Genomic DNA, 13834 nt, shown 5'->3' with positions numbered 1-13834 from the left:
TATTTTTGTATTTTACAAATCAGATTACAGACGAATGGGGAACACACCTGAAGTAGAGCAGAAAGAATAGATGTAGTTACTACAATGTGTTCACTGTCCTGATAAAGGGGGAGGGACTAAAGCGAGCAACCGCAGCGGGTGGGAGCAGGTTAGGCACGGTAAACAAACCACTTCTCAATGCTTTAGTCTGCAGCAGCTACAACATGGCTTTCAGAAGGAAAAAGAAGGTAAGCGTCTATTACAGCGTGACTTAGAGTAGACTATTAGAAAACTGAATTATATCCTGCTTTTAAGTTTTAAAGTTATTATTTAAAATGGGCAGAGTCAGATTACAGGGACAAAATCAGGTTAAGAAAAACATTTACATTTTGAATTCTTTATTTTACAAAAATCAATAATTACAAGAAATATTCAAATCTAAAGTCAAAAGCAGAGAGATAATCCATGAATGAGTGGTGAGAGCTGAAATGAGTTTGCTGCACTGGTCCTAAATGTTGTTCCAGGTTGAATAACTAGGAGAAAAAAAAGAAAAAAAAAAAATGTTGTTAGCATGTACAAATTCGATTTGATATCTGTATGGTGACCTAGACAGAGGTCTCATCAACCAAATCACAAACAAAAGAGTGCAGGATCTTTAAACATCAATTATAATGTTCTACAACATACAATTATGAAAATACTTTACAGTTCTTAGTAAGAACAATCTTGAGTGTGTGTGTATCGGCTTTGATAGAAAACTGTAAACGCGTACCGGTGTCACTGGACCAGCCTGTATGTGATGTACCTTCCAGCTGTTTCACTCGGTCTGATGATCTTCACTACCTGGAAAAGTTCATGGAAAATAGCGGAATGCTTGGTAGAACACTGCTGATAGTCATATGTATTACTGATAGTTAAATGAGTTACTGGAAAAACATTTACATATTTTTGATTCATTGATAGTGTAATATGTTATATCGCCCTCCAGGTTCCTTACCTGTCCTCTTTTCAAGCCAAAGTAGCGAGCCACCGGGTCCCCAGCCTGGATCCTCGGCAACTGACTTTCCTTTAATTTACTGAAGTACAAATGTTAAGGACAACCAATTCATATTTGCACACAGCTCATGTCAACATGTATAAATCCCATTACATTAATTCAATTAAAAGTACTGCGGCGTGCGTAAGGATACTATCTTGCAAGAAGTTCAGTCACTTCCTCTTTTGTCATAACGATGTGCTCTGGTACAAGCTGAAAGTCAAAAGAGTGATGCAAAAAACTAAAACATTTGTGGGGAAGTTCATTTTTGAAATATCAATTTTATCACTGAGTTTTTTTTTTTTTACCTCATGCTCGGTGATGTTGATGAGCAGCTCCTGCTGAAGAAACTGTTCCAGTATGTACTTGGGTGCCATGTCGACGAGAGACTGCAAGATAATTTCATTAATATATTTACTACAAGGATGAAAGATGGTGACAGCATGATGACAGAAATTTAAACATTAAATTGGTTTACCTGTTTCGCTGAAGGTGTCATGCCCATCTGAACAACAATGATTGCCCGCGTGATGTTCTCCTCCTGCATCCTCTGACAGTACATCTTGATGGTCTTGATTCCCACCTTGGGCTCCTCTAATAGGGAAAGAGAAAGGCAGCCAGTATAAAGTCACACAGCTAAAGCTGTCAAACAAATGGACATGAAGTCAAGGTTCAACAGATTGTCTCAAGTAATTACAGCATGCTGGTCTTATCACCATGTAGTTACTACATGTAATTAAGTTACTAATTGTAATCAGTTACAGAGACAAAATGTGTAATTAAATTAAAGTTAATATTCAAAGTGTTGGTGATTACAGACGGGTTACAATTAACAACATTGAAAAAGCTTACACGTACAATTTAATATTCCTTTGGTTGTTTTGCATCTGTTCGCTGCACACTAGTTTCTGTCCAGGCTAGCTCCATTCATTTGGCAGTATGCACTTAATTTTTAAGCATTGATTTTGATTAGTTCTCTTGTTTAAATTTGCACCGCCTCTCGTCTGCCAATCAAATCATTGTTTCTTGCCTCCTCTAAGAAATCCACGCCGAGGCACTTGGACATGTCATTGGATAAAACAATGAGACATTTACAGAGTCCTTCAGGAACCTGGGTCAAAAAACTGTGAACAGTACCCAGCTGTGCTGATCGTTCCGTCATCACTCAACAATAGTCAACCAGAATGTAGACTTGGTTTGATCTTCTAGGAAAAAAATTTCCTTCACTGCAGTCAGCTGTGCTCTCCATACTTGGGATTAGTTTTGGTGTTTGTGCTTTAAAATCAAAACATTATAAGACCGTTTAAAATAATCAGTGGTCGAGTACTGTTGGGAGGTTTACACAGATTAGTTTAAAAATTGACTTTTCAGCTCCATTATTTAAAACATTTGATACAAAAATAATCAAATAAGTTATATTTCTATCAGGAAGTAATTAAACTAGTTACATTGCTTATTACGTTTCTAACAAGGTAACTCGCAATCTGCAACCTGTTACATTTCAAACGTGGCCTTTCCTATCTATCGATCTATAGATGGATAGATAGTTACTTTATTAATCCTCAAGGGGAATTTTTTTCGCTACAGCAGCATTTATAGATACAGGAAAGAAATAAAATAACAGTAAAAAATATTAAATATAAAAATGCACAGTATATACAATAAAATAGAATTAAATTAAAATTAACTAAACAATAGTGCAAAGTTTTTTTTTTTTTAAATATTTAAACAAACAACAGACAACCAACGGTGTTATTAGTGTGCGATGGATTTTGCCAGAGGTGAGTTATTGTACAGTCTTATTGCAGTGGGCAGGAATGATCTCCTGTATCTTCTACAGTGTGTATAAAGAATTTAAAGTCATTGGGGAAAAAAAACAACAACAACAACAACAACAACAACAACAACCTACCAGGAAAGAAAACGAACATCTGGTCGGTGGGGTCATCGTTGTGTGCCACCAGGACGGTGAGGTCGATGCGTCTGGGGCGGCCCTCGCTGGGCTTGTCTCCGAACTGACTCTTGAACTCGTCCAGCGTCTGGTCCAGCTCGTCCTGCGTCACCAGGTAGCCTCTGTCGTGGCACAGCTGCGGGTGCAAACGCGGGGCCGTGAAATCAAGACGAGTGTACAGTACTGGACCCGTTTGGCCGCAACGGACTTAAAGCTGTCAGCTGCTGTTTTCATCTGTTAACGTTGTACAGTAACAACACGGCGGAGGCAGCGGGCTGGAGAGCGCCGCTTCCTGAAAGGATCAATTCCTGTGTGGCAAAATGTACAAACTGCCAACTGTGGCACTTAACTTAACAGTCACTTGCTGCTAGAAAAAAACAAAACACAGCTAGAAAAAAACCAAACAAACAAACAAACGGATAGTTCGTACGTAACCCACGTTTTCAACATTACAGAACGGAACCGCTGTTTACTGCCAGAAGCGTGCTAAGCTAACAAGCTTTAAAAACACTCGTCTAATGCACCTGCATGATGGTTTTGCGGATCTTCCACAGCCTGTATGTTTCCTCCTCGTCATCCATGTCGCCTCAAATGGTTTATTCGCTCGAGATTCAATTTAAAACGTGTTTTTTTTTTTTTTTTTTTCTATGAATGTATCGCTATAGCTCCCGCGGTGGGAGGGGGAGGGGGAAACAACGCGACGCACGTTTTCGTTTCCCGACCGACACGGACTGATGACGTACACAGAGTGTGGGCGGGGTCTGTAACAACAATGTACCGCATTGATTTTGTGTAAATTCACCGTTGGTCTCTTCTACCACAAAACAAAAACAAAAACAAAAAACAAAATGAGGCCTTTATGTGTTATTTTGGCGCTCGGGACGTTGGCGAGCAGCGGGCTACTACTGGCGATGGTACTGTACTTTGTATTACCCGCGATGGTAACGTAAACCTACATGATACTTGGCGTGTGTCTTGAGTGCTGCTGCGATTCCTCACGAGTGACGTCTGTAACTTTGTTTGTTTGTTTGTTTGTTTTGTTCCTAAATTCTTCATATTAATAAGAGTGAGTGTTGTTTTGGAGCCGATGCTTGGGTCTTTTGTCTGTGTGCCGTGGCTGTGAGGATTATACACGACCCAAACCGCTCTCTCGGCCCGTTGGTCGGCGCGCGATTAATAAACACTAAATAAACATGCGTTGTTTGTACTTTGCTGTATTTTAAGCGCGTCGGAGAGTGTAAATAGTTCTAAAGTGCAATTACGTATGAGTGCAGCAGTTTGTGCCACCGGATGTTTTCGCAGCACCCCACCACCACCTGACTGCTGGTGTCAGCTGATAAAGGCTTATCATCTGCAAACACTGCGACAGTCACTTTGAGTCAAGTCAGCACGCCTGATGTTGCTGCGCGTTTTCTGTTGCAGCAGATAGATTTTTTTTTATTATTTTTTATTTCAGGGGATGAACTAATTGTGTTTTAGGTCACCAACATCCGTAGAAAAGTAAATCTCCACTATTATTATTAGTATCAGTGGTGGACACATTTATTTGCCTGTCTTGCCCTTTACAGTAGGTTTTCTCTAAATCTTTGTCGAATTATATTCTGTATTTTTTTTTTCTGTATTGATACTTTTTTTTTTTTTTTTAACCATTCATCAAGGTCAAGCCGTTGAAGCAAGATTTCCATGCAGATTTGCCAAAATACAAAAGCTAAATAACTATCATAAATCAGAACAACAAATTGCCTAATCACTTGTTTTGTCGTGCAATACTTGTCTAAACGTTTCCACTCGAGTTTACCGAGTTCAGAACAGATGATTACCAGTTCTCTCAAGGCTCAAAACACAAACTCTTGTTTTCTGGGATTGCAATTATGTGGAATGAACACGTTTATTTGTTTGGCTCTGGCACTGACTTTTATGCCAGGGTGAGGAGGTTAAATGTGCTGCAAATTCCTTTTTCATTCAACTATTAATCACATTACATAATGAGTTTATGTCTTTCTTCAGACTACTGCTCTTTGCCCGGGCCAAATGGAGCTCACCGTCCCAAGGCCCAGTTTTCTTGAGATTATGATGACATTGTGGACTGTGGACTGCAGTACACATGCACTTCTGATCTGGATTTGTGAGTCGGTAGCTGAGAGGGGCCTATTGGAAAATCACAGCCTATCAGTTTCGTTAATGATCACCCGCCCCCTTTTTACATGAGAACACTGGAACGTGTGCGCTCTCAGTCGTGGGGTTGAGGTCCAGCGGTGAGTGTGTAGCTGAAGCCACTGAGTGGTTTAGAGATCTGATCGCGCCTCTGCCTTCAGAAGAACTAACTGAAGGGCAGTTATGCGCCTGATAGGGGGCACAGTGCTTTTCTCTGTCCTGCTGCAGGCGATGGTAAGACACAATGAGGCTCGGACTGAAACACTGACGTAGCAGGACTGGAACCAACTTTTGGAGAGTGTCAGCTTTTGTTCTTCATGAGTTTATTTTTATTTTTATTCATTTTAATACCATGTTTTGTGGTATTTGAAATATAATCCTTCTAATATTTCTTTTTAGGAATTTCACTCACTCGAGATTCAATACTTCAGGGGTTTTTTTTAAAGTGGATTTTTCAGAGGAAATGTTTATAATTAATGGATCAGGTGGAACATATTTCTTGTCATCTATGAATCATGCTTCAGTGTAAAAGTGTGAATGCTATTTGTCATACTTACTTGTCTGATATTTCATTTTTTAAAGTAAGCTTCTTTCACTTAACTCATTTTGTACCCTTTTTTCTTCCTCAACAGTCCGCTCCGATGGAGGAATGGCAGACAGCCACGTCTATTTATAACTTCTCAGCAACAGATATCGATGGCAATTTGGTTTCTCTTGAAAAATACAGGTACATTTATCTGTGACATATTCTTTCCCTAATTTCACTGCTGCATCTCCTTGTAACCTTCAATAAAAAAAAAATGTGTGCGTGTCTGTTCAGGGGGAATGTTGTCATCATCACCAACGTTGCCTCTAAATGAGGTAAAACCCCAGTAAACTACTCTCAGTTTGCCGAGATGCACGCTAAGTACACTGAGAGAGGTTTACACATCCTCGCCTTCCCTTCAAACCAGTTTGGGAACCAGGTTCGTGACGCATGAGTGTTTTATCAAAGCTGCATGTAATTTGAAGATGTCACATCACTGTTAATGTGATGGAAGAGGAAAGAGAGTCGTCACAAAACATTTTTGAACCATCATAAGCAAATTTCAAAGGAAAAATAACATCATGGTGAAGTAAACTAATAGTGCTGACCATTTCTCACTTATTTTACTTTATAGGAGCCGGGTAATGAAACTCAGATCAAGCAGTTTGCCAAGTCCTACAACGCTGAGTTTGACATGTTCAGTAAGATCGAAGTGAACGGGGCCAACGCTCATCCTCTCTGGAAGTGGCTGAAGGAGCAGCCGAACGGGAGAGGCTTCTTCGGAAAGTAAGAGTCAGGGGCAGAGACATGGGGCGACGACATTGTCTGATTACACGTTATCTCATGACAGAGAAGCTTGTTTGGGTATATAGAGTCCACAATTATGTCACACTTATCTACAAAGTGGTCAATATGTTTTTGATTGAATTTAACCAAGATTCTCTGAATCAATTATCGATTAACAAAGCTTTTATTCATCTGATTTCCAACTGTAGCTCCATTATTTCATTTATTAGTCAAATTCCTCCTGTCATTGAATTTATGATTGTCTTTCACTGCACTTCCAGAATACATTACAAAGCACTTTAGTTACACCTTTGGCCTTTTGTCTTTGTTTACACTCTTCTTCCCAGATTTTTGTTGTTGTTGTTATTTATTTTTTATTATGGTGTTTTTTCTTGTCCGGGCAGTGTAAAAATTTAAATGTTTGAAAGACTCTTTTCTAACACTTATTTTTTGTTTTCATTCCTGCAGTAGTATCAAGTGGAATTTCACCAAGGTAAATATTTATTATCTGAATTTTTGATTACATATTCTGAGATCAGCTTAATTTTTCAATTAAATAAAAAACAACCTATTGTTCAGACAATTTGGGAGTGTTGTTATCAGAATAAAACCTGTAAATAAAACTAAGTGTTTTATATTTAAAGTAAAAGAGAAAATAACTTTCATTTTTAAATTTCCTGTTCAGTGTCTTCAAGTTTTCTTCTTTTCTGTGTTCTCTCTAGTTTCTGATCAATAAAGAGGGTCAGGTGGTGAAGAGATACGGCCCCCTGGATGATCCAAGTGTAAGTTCAAAACATCTCTCTTTGCCACAGATCAAACAACAACGCTGTATTGACTCCAACAGACCTTTATATTTACTCACGTTGATCTTTCCCACTGGCTGTGTGACTGCTGCTGACACTGTGAAGACCTCTGCCGTCATGTTTAGCATCAACAACAGATGTTTGTATCTTCTTCCTTTCCAGGTGGTAGAGAAGGATCTTCCCAGATACCTTTAACCCTCTAATGGAAGAATGATTCCTCACTTACTGATTCTCTGTCCACTTTGTGTTTCCGTCACCCTTCACCCTCCTGCCTCTGCCTCTCCGAGCACCAGTGCATGTGGCTTCAGTCCACCCCAGATCAGTGACGGTCTGTTCAAAAATCCGCATGGCGGACAGGGCAGACCTGATGAAAATGGCGTGCAAACCTACTGGGAGGATGACCAAGCTCATGTTTATGTGGTTCTCTGGAGAGAAGGAGAAAGGATCCCTAAACACATCTTTTAACAGCTTGATGTGTTGATTGTTTTCATAATAAAATCCACTAAGAGTTTTGTTCTAACTATATTTTTGTCTTTGGCTTGTATTGTCTGTCACTGGATTTTTCAAGTGTAAATATTTGACAGATGCGTGTTGATTTTCTGTCCTGAGTTACTCATGTGCACATAGAGCTTTCAATTTGTGTAATGGAGGGGCTTCAAAGAGACGTCAACTGAAAAATGGAAGCGTGAGTCAGAAATGTTTTAAACAGGTGTGCATTAGATTTAAAAAGGAAACGGTGGGGGTTTCCTTTGAATTGCAGCTCCCTTTTCTGTCCGACATTGAAATCACATCACAACAATACAATAAGGTGATAGGCACACTTATGATCTGTCGATATCATATCATTTGTAGGGAGGTAGTTTAGTCCTTTAAATTTCAACACAGTCGAGATTACAGGGGCTCACTTTACCCTTTAGACTATACTATCAGTGGTTCCCAACATTGATATCAGGACCCCACAAAGGGTCGTCGGCTGATTATTTTGAGGATTTCTTTCCCCTAATTTTTATGTTACTAAATAATTTTATCACGTCAGGCGATCAAAAATAATTCTGATGAATGAATAATCAAATAAAACTCAGATTAGACTAGATCAGGCTCAGATCAGACTTGAAAAAAAAAATGCCCTACAAAGCCATACAAGTAAATACTCTACTTGGTGTTTATCTCTCTTGCCAACTTCCATCTTTCTTTTTCTCTCAAAGTATCTGAAATAAGAATAAAGTAAAACCACGAGAAATAAGAGCCGTGAAAATATAATTTACCACTTGAACAGCAGTTCAAGATGACCTCCTCTACTGCTGCTGCTGCTGCTGCAGTTCCCCTCTGAGGCCTACAGAGGGCGCCACATAGACCCATCCTCACAAAAGCAGCTCGGCGGCAGCAGCAAGTGCAGCGGAGCTGGGAGGAGGAGAGGAGCGGAGAGGAGAGAGGAGAGGAGAGGAGGAGAGGACTGTGTGCCGCTGCTGTCGTGAGGAGACGCCGCACAGATGAAGGGACCGTCGCGGATAACTGTCACACATCCCTCCGTCTGATTACCGTCAAAACATCACACAACACGTTCCTCCCGCCGGGATCGCGCCGTCGCTGTGGGGTCTTTCACTCGGGACGGGGCTTGTCTGGTTTTTTTTGTTTTGTTTTGGGGTTTTTTTTTTGTCCTCTCCGGGAGGCTGAATGGAAGCAGCAGCCGAGGGAGCGGTCGGGCTGTCGGAGGCCAGGGACGGGAGCCCGCTGTCCGTGGCAGCGGCGTCCGACGATGCGGACACGGTCGTGGGAGTTAGCTACGGGATGGACGCCGCAGACATGGGTAAGGGCGTCTCTCGTCTGCCGAGCGCTGTCCGTCTTTCCTCCTCATCTTTATTGTCCCCACATCCGTCTGTCCCCCACCACCACCACCTCCCCTTCGTCTCTGAACCAGAAAGTCCCGACTCATCTTTGCTAGCGTGAAATCGGTAGGCTAAGGCTAGCAGCTAACAGAGCTGAGTGGAGCAGGTGAAGGTGCAGATCGTGTGTGACTGTATTACTGCGAGGTGGAGGTGAAGCCGTGACCACCGAGAAACACCACAAACCAGGGATAGACCAAATAAAATAAAGAACAGAAGTGGAAAGGAGCACTATGATGTGACAATTATCTCTCATTAGCTGTCTTGGTTTACAGATATAGCCAAAGGTGTAGCAGAGACATCTGACCACGTCCTCCACGAGCAAATTATCCTTTCATCGTTTTGTTTAAAAAAATAAATAATAATAATAACAATATGTACATTTCACACGGGCCTTCTCCCGTTTTTTTTTTTTTTTGGCACATATCATCTCCACTTGTCACCACCAGACTAGTAGTAATACATGTTTCTGCAGAAGACACAAAAGCTTCAATTTTCCACCATCTTGGCGTTTTACTCGCCAAAATAATTTCTTTTTTTTTTTTTCCAAGGATAAGGTTGATTTAGCAAATCACATCTTGTTCTTTTTTTTTTTATTATTTCAAGAGTGTTTATTTGGGAGCTGCAATGATTGGCAGATTGATTAATTGACTAGTTGATCGACAGAAAATGAATAGTCAACTATTTTCATAATATTTTAATAATTTTTGTATATTAAAAAAAGCTAACATTTTCTGGTTCCTCTCGTCCTCCAGGATAATAAACTTAATATAATGCGGTTGTGGACTGTTCATTGGGGCATAACGATACTGAACAATGGGCCTCGGTTGACATTTTTCATAATTTTCAGACATTTTAAAGACCAGACAGCTAATTGATTGATCATGAAAATAATCAACATATTAATCGGTAATGACAATAATCGTCATTCACGGTCTTAGTTTATTTCTACTTGACGCAGTCGAGGACCTAAAGTGGAAGATATGTGACTTGTTATTGTGGGGAAAAGTACAGATGTTCCCAATAACATGGACGTGGCTCTGTTCTGTTCAAGAGTCACAACATGAAACCCGAACACGACCAGCACCCCAAACCTGAAACAACGAGGCAATTCATCCACCGTTGATTTTATCATTTCATCATCAAGATGTCTTCTGTGAAAAAAAAAACGGCCTCTTGTAAGTTGATGCGATGACGCTTTAATCACACCATTTATTAGAAACTACGTTAAATATATATTTTAATATATATTTGCCTTAAGATGTCTGCAGAACAAATTTTCTGAGCGTCAGATCTCGCGTGAGAAGTGAAGTTAGGTAAACCATAACATCTGTTTACACTGGCTTTAAGAATATACAACATTAAATCAGGAGGCCACATTTTCATCAGATGTTGTCATTTGCACATTGGTAAACTGATCATAGAGATCCTAAAGCAACATAGATGACATCACAGTGATTCATGAATTAAAGAAAGACCTTTTCTATTGGGCAAGATCCGGTGGACCTTCGATCTCAATCAGTCCTCTGAAATCGGTTTCAAATCCAAGTGTGTTACACCTGGCTGCTGGGGATATTTGCTTTCAGGGACCCGTTCATATTAGGTTTTTATCAGCTCTTAATTCGGAAACATTCATGAATTTTGTTTCGCATGTGTGTAAAACAAAATTCTAACGGCTCTATCGAGAGCAGAATTGAGTTACAATAAGACCGCATCGTCAACATAGAGTCGTTTGCTTTTGTGCATGTAATCTCGCCAAGGGATGACTTTAAAGCACGCCAACAGACGTGCACATGTGTGTACATGAGAAGTATCACTGTCTTTAGCTGCGTGTTCAGCCCTCGAGTCTAACAGCTATCAGTCACGTAGCGTTCCTTTGTCATGTTCACTGTACGTCACAGTTTGGGGGTTTTGATCGTCCCTGTTGAGAAAAGTGCTGACTTTGACGAGAGCTCAGTACCTCCACACAGAACGGATCAATCAAGAGGACTGCCTGCTGAGGGTTACTGGTGGAGCTCAACTCTATCACGGGGGGAAATGAAAGGCCACGGAAGGTTTTTTAGTTTTTTTTTTGGTTTTCTCCAGCATGCTTGCTGGTGTGTCTGATTATTCACCCCCCAGGTGATTTCACAAGTGTGTGCCTGCCTGGTCAGTCAGTGCCCCCTCGCATGCAAAGGAGAGCACAGGCCTTGTGCAGATGAGCAACAAAATATAATGTCTATATATATAAAAAAAAAAAAAAGTTAGATGTGATTTGTGGTGCGAGTACATTAGATAGGGGAGATAACTGTTTAAGTGTCTTCTTTTTTAACATACTACCATCTGTAACCTCGTTACCCTGTTTAACCTCAGCCTCTGAGTCGACTAATGCTCTAGAGGTGGATTTAAAAGTTGCTCGAGGGATATGTTTCAGTGATGTCCATCATCCGGGCTGCAATGCCCTAAAATGCTATTAGGGCAGCAGGTCTGAGAGCTATAGAAGTCTGATTAAAGCAGCAGCCAGTCTGTGCACATACAGGAGAAGCCGATGCCATGCAGTGAAGCAAAGACGTTTTTCTGCTTTTAATACTGCAATTTCACTAAAACATACAAAAGATAGGGTAGGTAGGTAGGTATATACTTTATTAATCCCCGAGGGGAAATTTTTTAAGATCACACATTTCTCAGTATAGTTCCTATTTCAATACGTACATTTCAACACACAAGTGACGATTGTGTTGTGGGTGAGAACACAGCTCAGTTCGCGTGCACCAAATGTCTTCCCTTCTCCCATTTTTTTTTGTCATGATAGAGCTCAATGTTGACAGTCTGACCTTGGGGGATGAATTCAAGGTGCACAATCCCGTGAATGTCAAATAAATCCCACCTGATGCGCCTTATTTGGTCTATTGTGATGTTCTGCCCTTGTTGAAACGCAAATGTCACTCAAAACACCTAAAAAAAAAAAAACACCGCCGAAGGCTTTCGGAAACATTTCAATGGTCTCTGTTGCCGATTTCCTGAGTTTGACGAAAACAAATTGTACGTGCACTTTCTGCTCATCTCCACGGAGAAATCATAGATGCGCACATACCAGTAGTCACAAAAACATGTGTACATCAGGTGTTGATGTTGATCAAGTGATGATACTTGGAAGACTTTCTCATGAAGGTAATAGCTCCCGCCTGCTCCGTGCACGTCATGAGGCCGTCTCTACATTTTTTGATTGCCCCTAATAAACATGAGTACAGTGGTTCAGTACATACACCTAATCCATCATCCAGTGAATATATACTTCCAAAAGTATGATTATTAGGTAAACACAATGCTTCAGCAGAGTCAATAAACAGGCTACTAATACTAATTTGTGGGATTTGTGAGCAGCACGTTTCCTTCAGTAAATTCCCGACGAAAGCAGTCAAGCAGTTTGAAAACAGATAAATACAATGAAAAGTAAAGTAAGCATGGTTTTCACCTAATTTCTTTAGTTTTGGCCTATTTTAATCCCGAAATAGAAGTCGTTGATTCCCCGATTGCCGACCTACAGTGTGTTGTCAGAATTTTACTCCACATCAATAAATGCACAAACGCATCAGTTGTAAGCTAGTTTTATTATCGGAAACTACTCCACCGTGTCATAGTTTCTATCAGTTTGACTTCATTAGCCTCACAGTGTGATCTGAACATGACCCTCCATTATGATTCCACACAATAAAGGCGAGCATAAATTTCGCTTCGACCTTATTGTTTGTGTTGCTGCGTGGGTCCTCTCGTGATACAAAGCATTTGTAGGCTGAGTATGTGTGATAAGCCCTGCAGCAGGGTGGGGTAGGTGTGGGTCACTCTGTGAAAGTCCATCACAGGCAATTCAGCTGAAGCGCGTCATAATGTCTGACGATGGTGTACTGACAGTGAGGTGGTGTCAGTGGATACTCTGGGAGTGCTACACCTCCGAAAGTGGAAAGGGATCCGAGTGAATGGGGAATGTCAGCAGCAGGGCTCCCGTTTGACTCTCATTGGCTCCTGAAAATGGTAAATGCTCACGTCAAAGAGCTCTGCTCGAGCGTTTGGTTAACGTCAGATCCTGCGTATGTGTAATTGCTGTGCAGCTCAGCTGCTCTGTATGTGTGAATACAAAGATGTGTGGGTGTCACAGCTGGCTGTTAAATATCTGTGAGCATTTAGTCTCATTCAAAGCTTCTCATCCTCCGGCAGTCGTAATTTGTCCCCACAGTCGACTGTCAGCACGACAGCATTCATCTCACTCAAACTCCGCTGCCCTCGCCTTCAACCTCAGACATAGTCTCCTCTCACCTTCAACCTCAGACATAGTCTCCTCTCGCCTTCAACCTCAGACATAGTCTCCTCTCGCCTTCAACCTCAGACATAGTCTCCTCTCGCCTTCAACCTCAGACATAGTCTCCTCTCGCCTTCAACCTCAGACATAGTCTCCTCTCGCCTTCAACCTCAGACATAGTCTCCTCTCGCCTTCAACCTCAGACATAGTCTCCTCTCGCCTTCAACCTCAGACATAGTCTCCTCTCGCCTTCAACCTCAGACATAGTCTCCTCTCGCCTTCAACCTCAGACATAGTCTCCTCTCGCCTTCAACCTCAGACATAGTCTCCTCTCGCCTTCAACCTCAGACATAGTCTCCTCTCGCCTTCAACCTCAGACATAGTCTCCTCTCGCCTTCAACCTCAGACATAGTCTCCTCTCGCCTTCAACCTCAGACATA

General features: G+C 41.1%; 3 protein-coding genes across 8 annotated transcripts in view; 2 read left to right on the top strand and 1 right to left on the bottom strand.

The window, feature by feature from the left end:
• Positions 1-360: 360 nt before the first annotated feature.
• Positions 361-3683, bottom strand: polr2eb (RNA polymerase II, I and III subunit E, b). The gene is made up of 8 exons (XM_069150118.1): positions 3491-3683; positions 2928-3102; positions 1494-1609; positions 1324-1404; positions 1170-1228; positions 977-1055; positions 752-822; positions 361-512 (listed from the first exon to the last, which is right to left on the bottom strand). The coding sequence occupies exons 1-7, from the start codon at positions 3545-3547 to the stop codon at positions 757-759; spliced, it is 633 nt and encodes a 210-aa protein (XP_069006219.1). The 5' UTR covers positions 3548-3683; the 3' UTR covers positions 361-512; positions 752-756.
• Positions 3684-3733: 50 nt separating this feature from the next.
• gpx4a (glutathione peroxidase 4a) lies at positions 3734-7760 on the top strand. 4 transcript variants are annotated; one of them, XM_069150119.1, is made up of 7 exons: positions 3734-3907; positions 5753-5847; positions 5941-6085; positions 6281-6432; positions 6901-6925; positions 7155-7214; positions 7398-7760. In XM_069150119.1, the coding sequence occupies exons 1-7, from the start codon at positions 3815-3817 to the stop codon at positions 7428-7430; spliced, it is 603 nt and encodes a 200-aa protein (XP_069006220.1). In that variant the 5' UTR covers positions 3734-3814; the 3' UTR covers positions 7431-7760. The 4 variants fall into 4 exon arrangements, with proteins under 4 accessions (XP_069006220.1, XP_069006221.1, XP_069006223.1 ...); XM_069150120.1 differs by having other exon boundaries at positions 3735-3880; XM_069150122.1 differs by lacking the exon at positions 3734-3907 and adding an exon at positions 5152-5221.
• Positions 7761-8582: 822 nt separating this feature from the next.
• Positions 8583-13834, top strand: part of pip5k1ca (phosphatidylinositol-4-phosphate 5-kinase, type I, gamma a) — a 47163-nt gene continuing 41911 nt past the window's right edge. For 2 of the 3 annotated variants that reach the window (XM_069150116.1, XM_069150115.1), the window contains exon 1: positions 8583-9042. In XM_069150116.1, the coding sequence (XP_069006217.1) occupies positions 8910-9042 (133 nt within the window). In that variant the 5' untranslated portion in view covers positions 8583-8909. The remainder of the gene's footprint in view (positions 9043-13834) is intronic. The other variant, XM_069150117.1, reaches the window with a different exon arrangement.

The sequence above is a fragment of the Embiotoca jacksoni genome, unplaced genomic scaffold, assembly GCF_022577435.1.
Source record: "Embiotoca jacksoni isolate LCO1_2020_lvr unplaced genomic scaffold, fEmbJac1.0.p SCAF_16, whole genome shotgun sequence".
Classification (NCBI taxonomy): domain Eukaryota; kingdom Metazoa; phylum Chordata; class Actinopteri; family Embiotocidae; genus Embiotoca; species Embiotoca jacksoni.
This window is presented reverse-complemented; position numbering and strand designations above follow the sequence as displayed.

What these genes read in the sequence shown, in the direction of transcription:
- polr2eb (XM_069150118.1), bottom strand. Translation starts at nt 3,547, where the DNA reads ATGGATGACGAGGAGGAAACATACAGGCTGTGGAAGATCCGCAAAACC. An exon ending in TCAACATCACCGAGCATGAG is followed by an intron (nt 1,229 to 1,323) that starts GTAAAAAAAAAA and finishes TTTGACTTTCAG; the next exon opens with CTTGTACCAGAGCACATCGT. An exon ending in ACTGAACTTCTTGCAAGATA is followed by an intron (nt 1,056 to 1,169) that starts GTATCCTTACGC and finishes TTTGTACTTCAG; the next exon opens with TAAATTAAAGGAAAGTCAGT.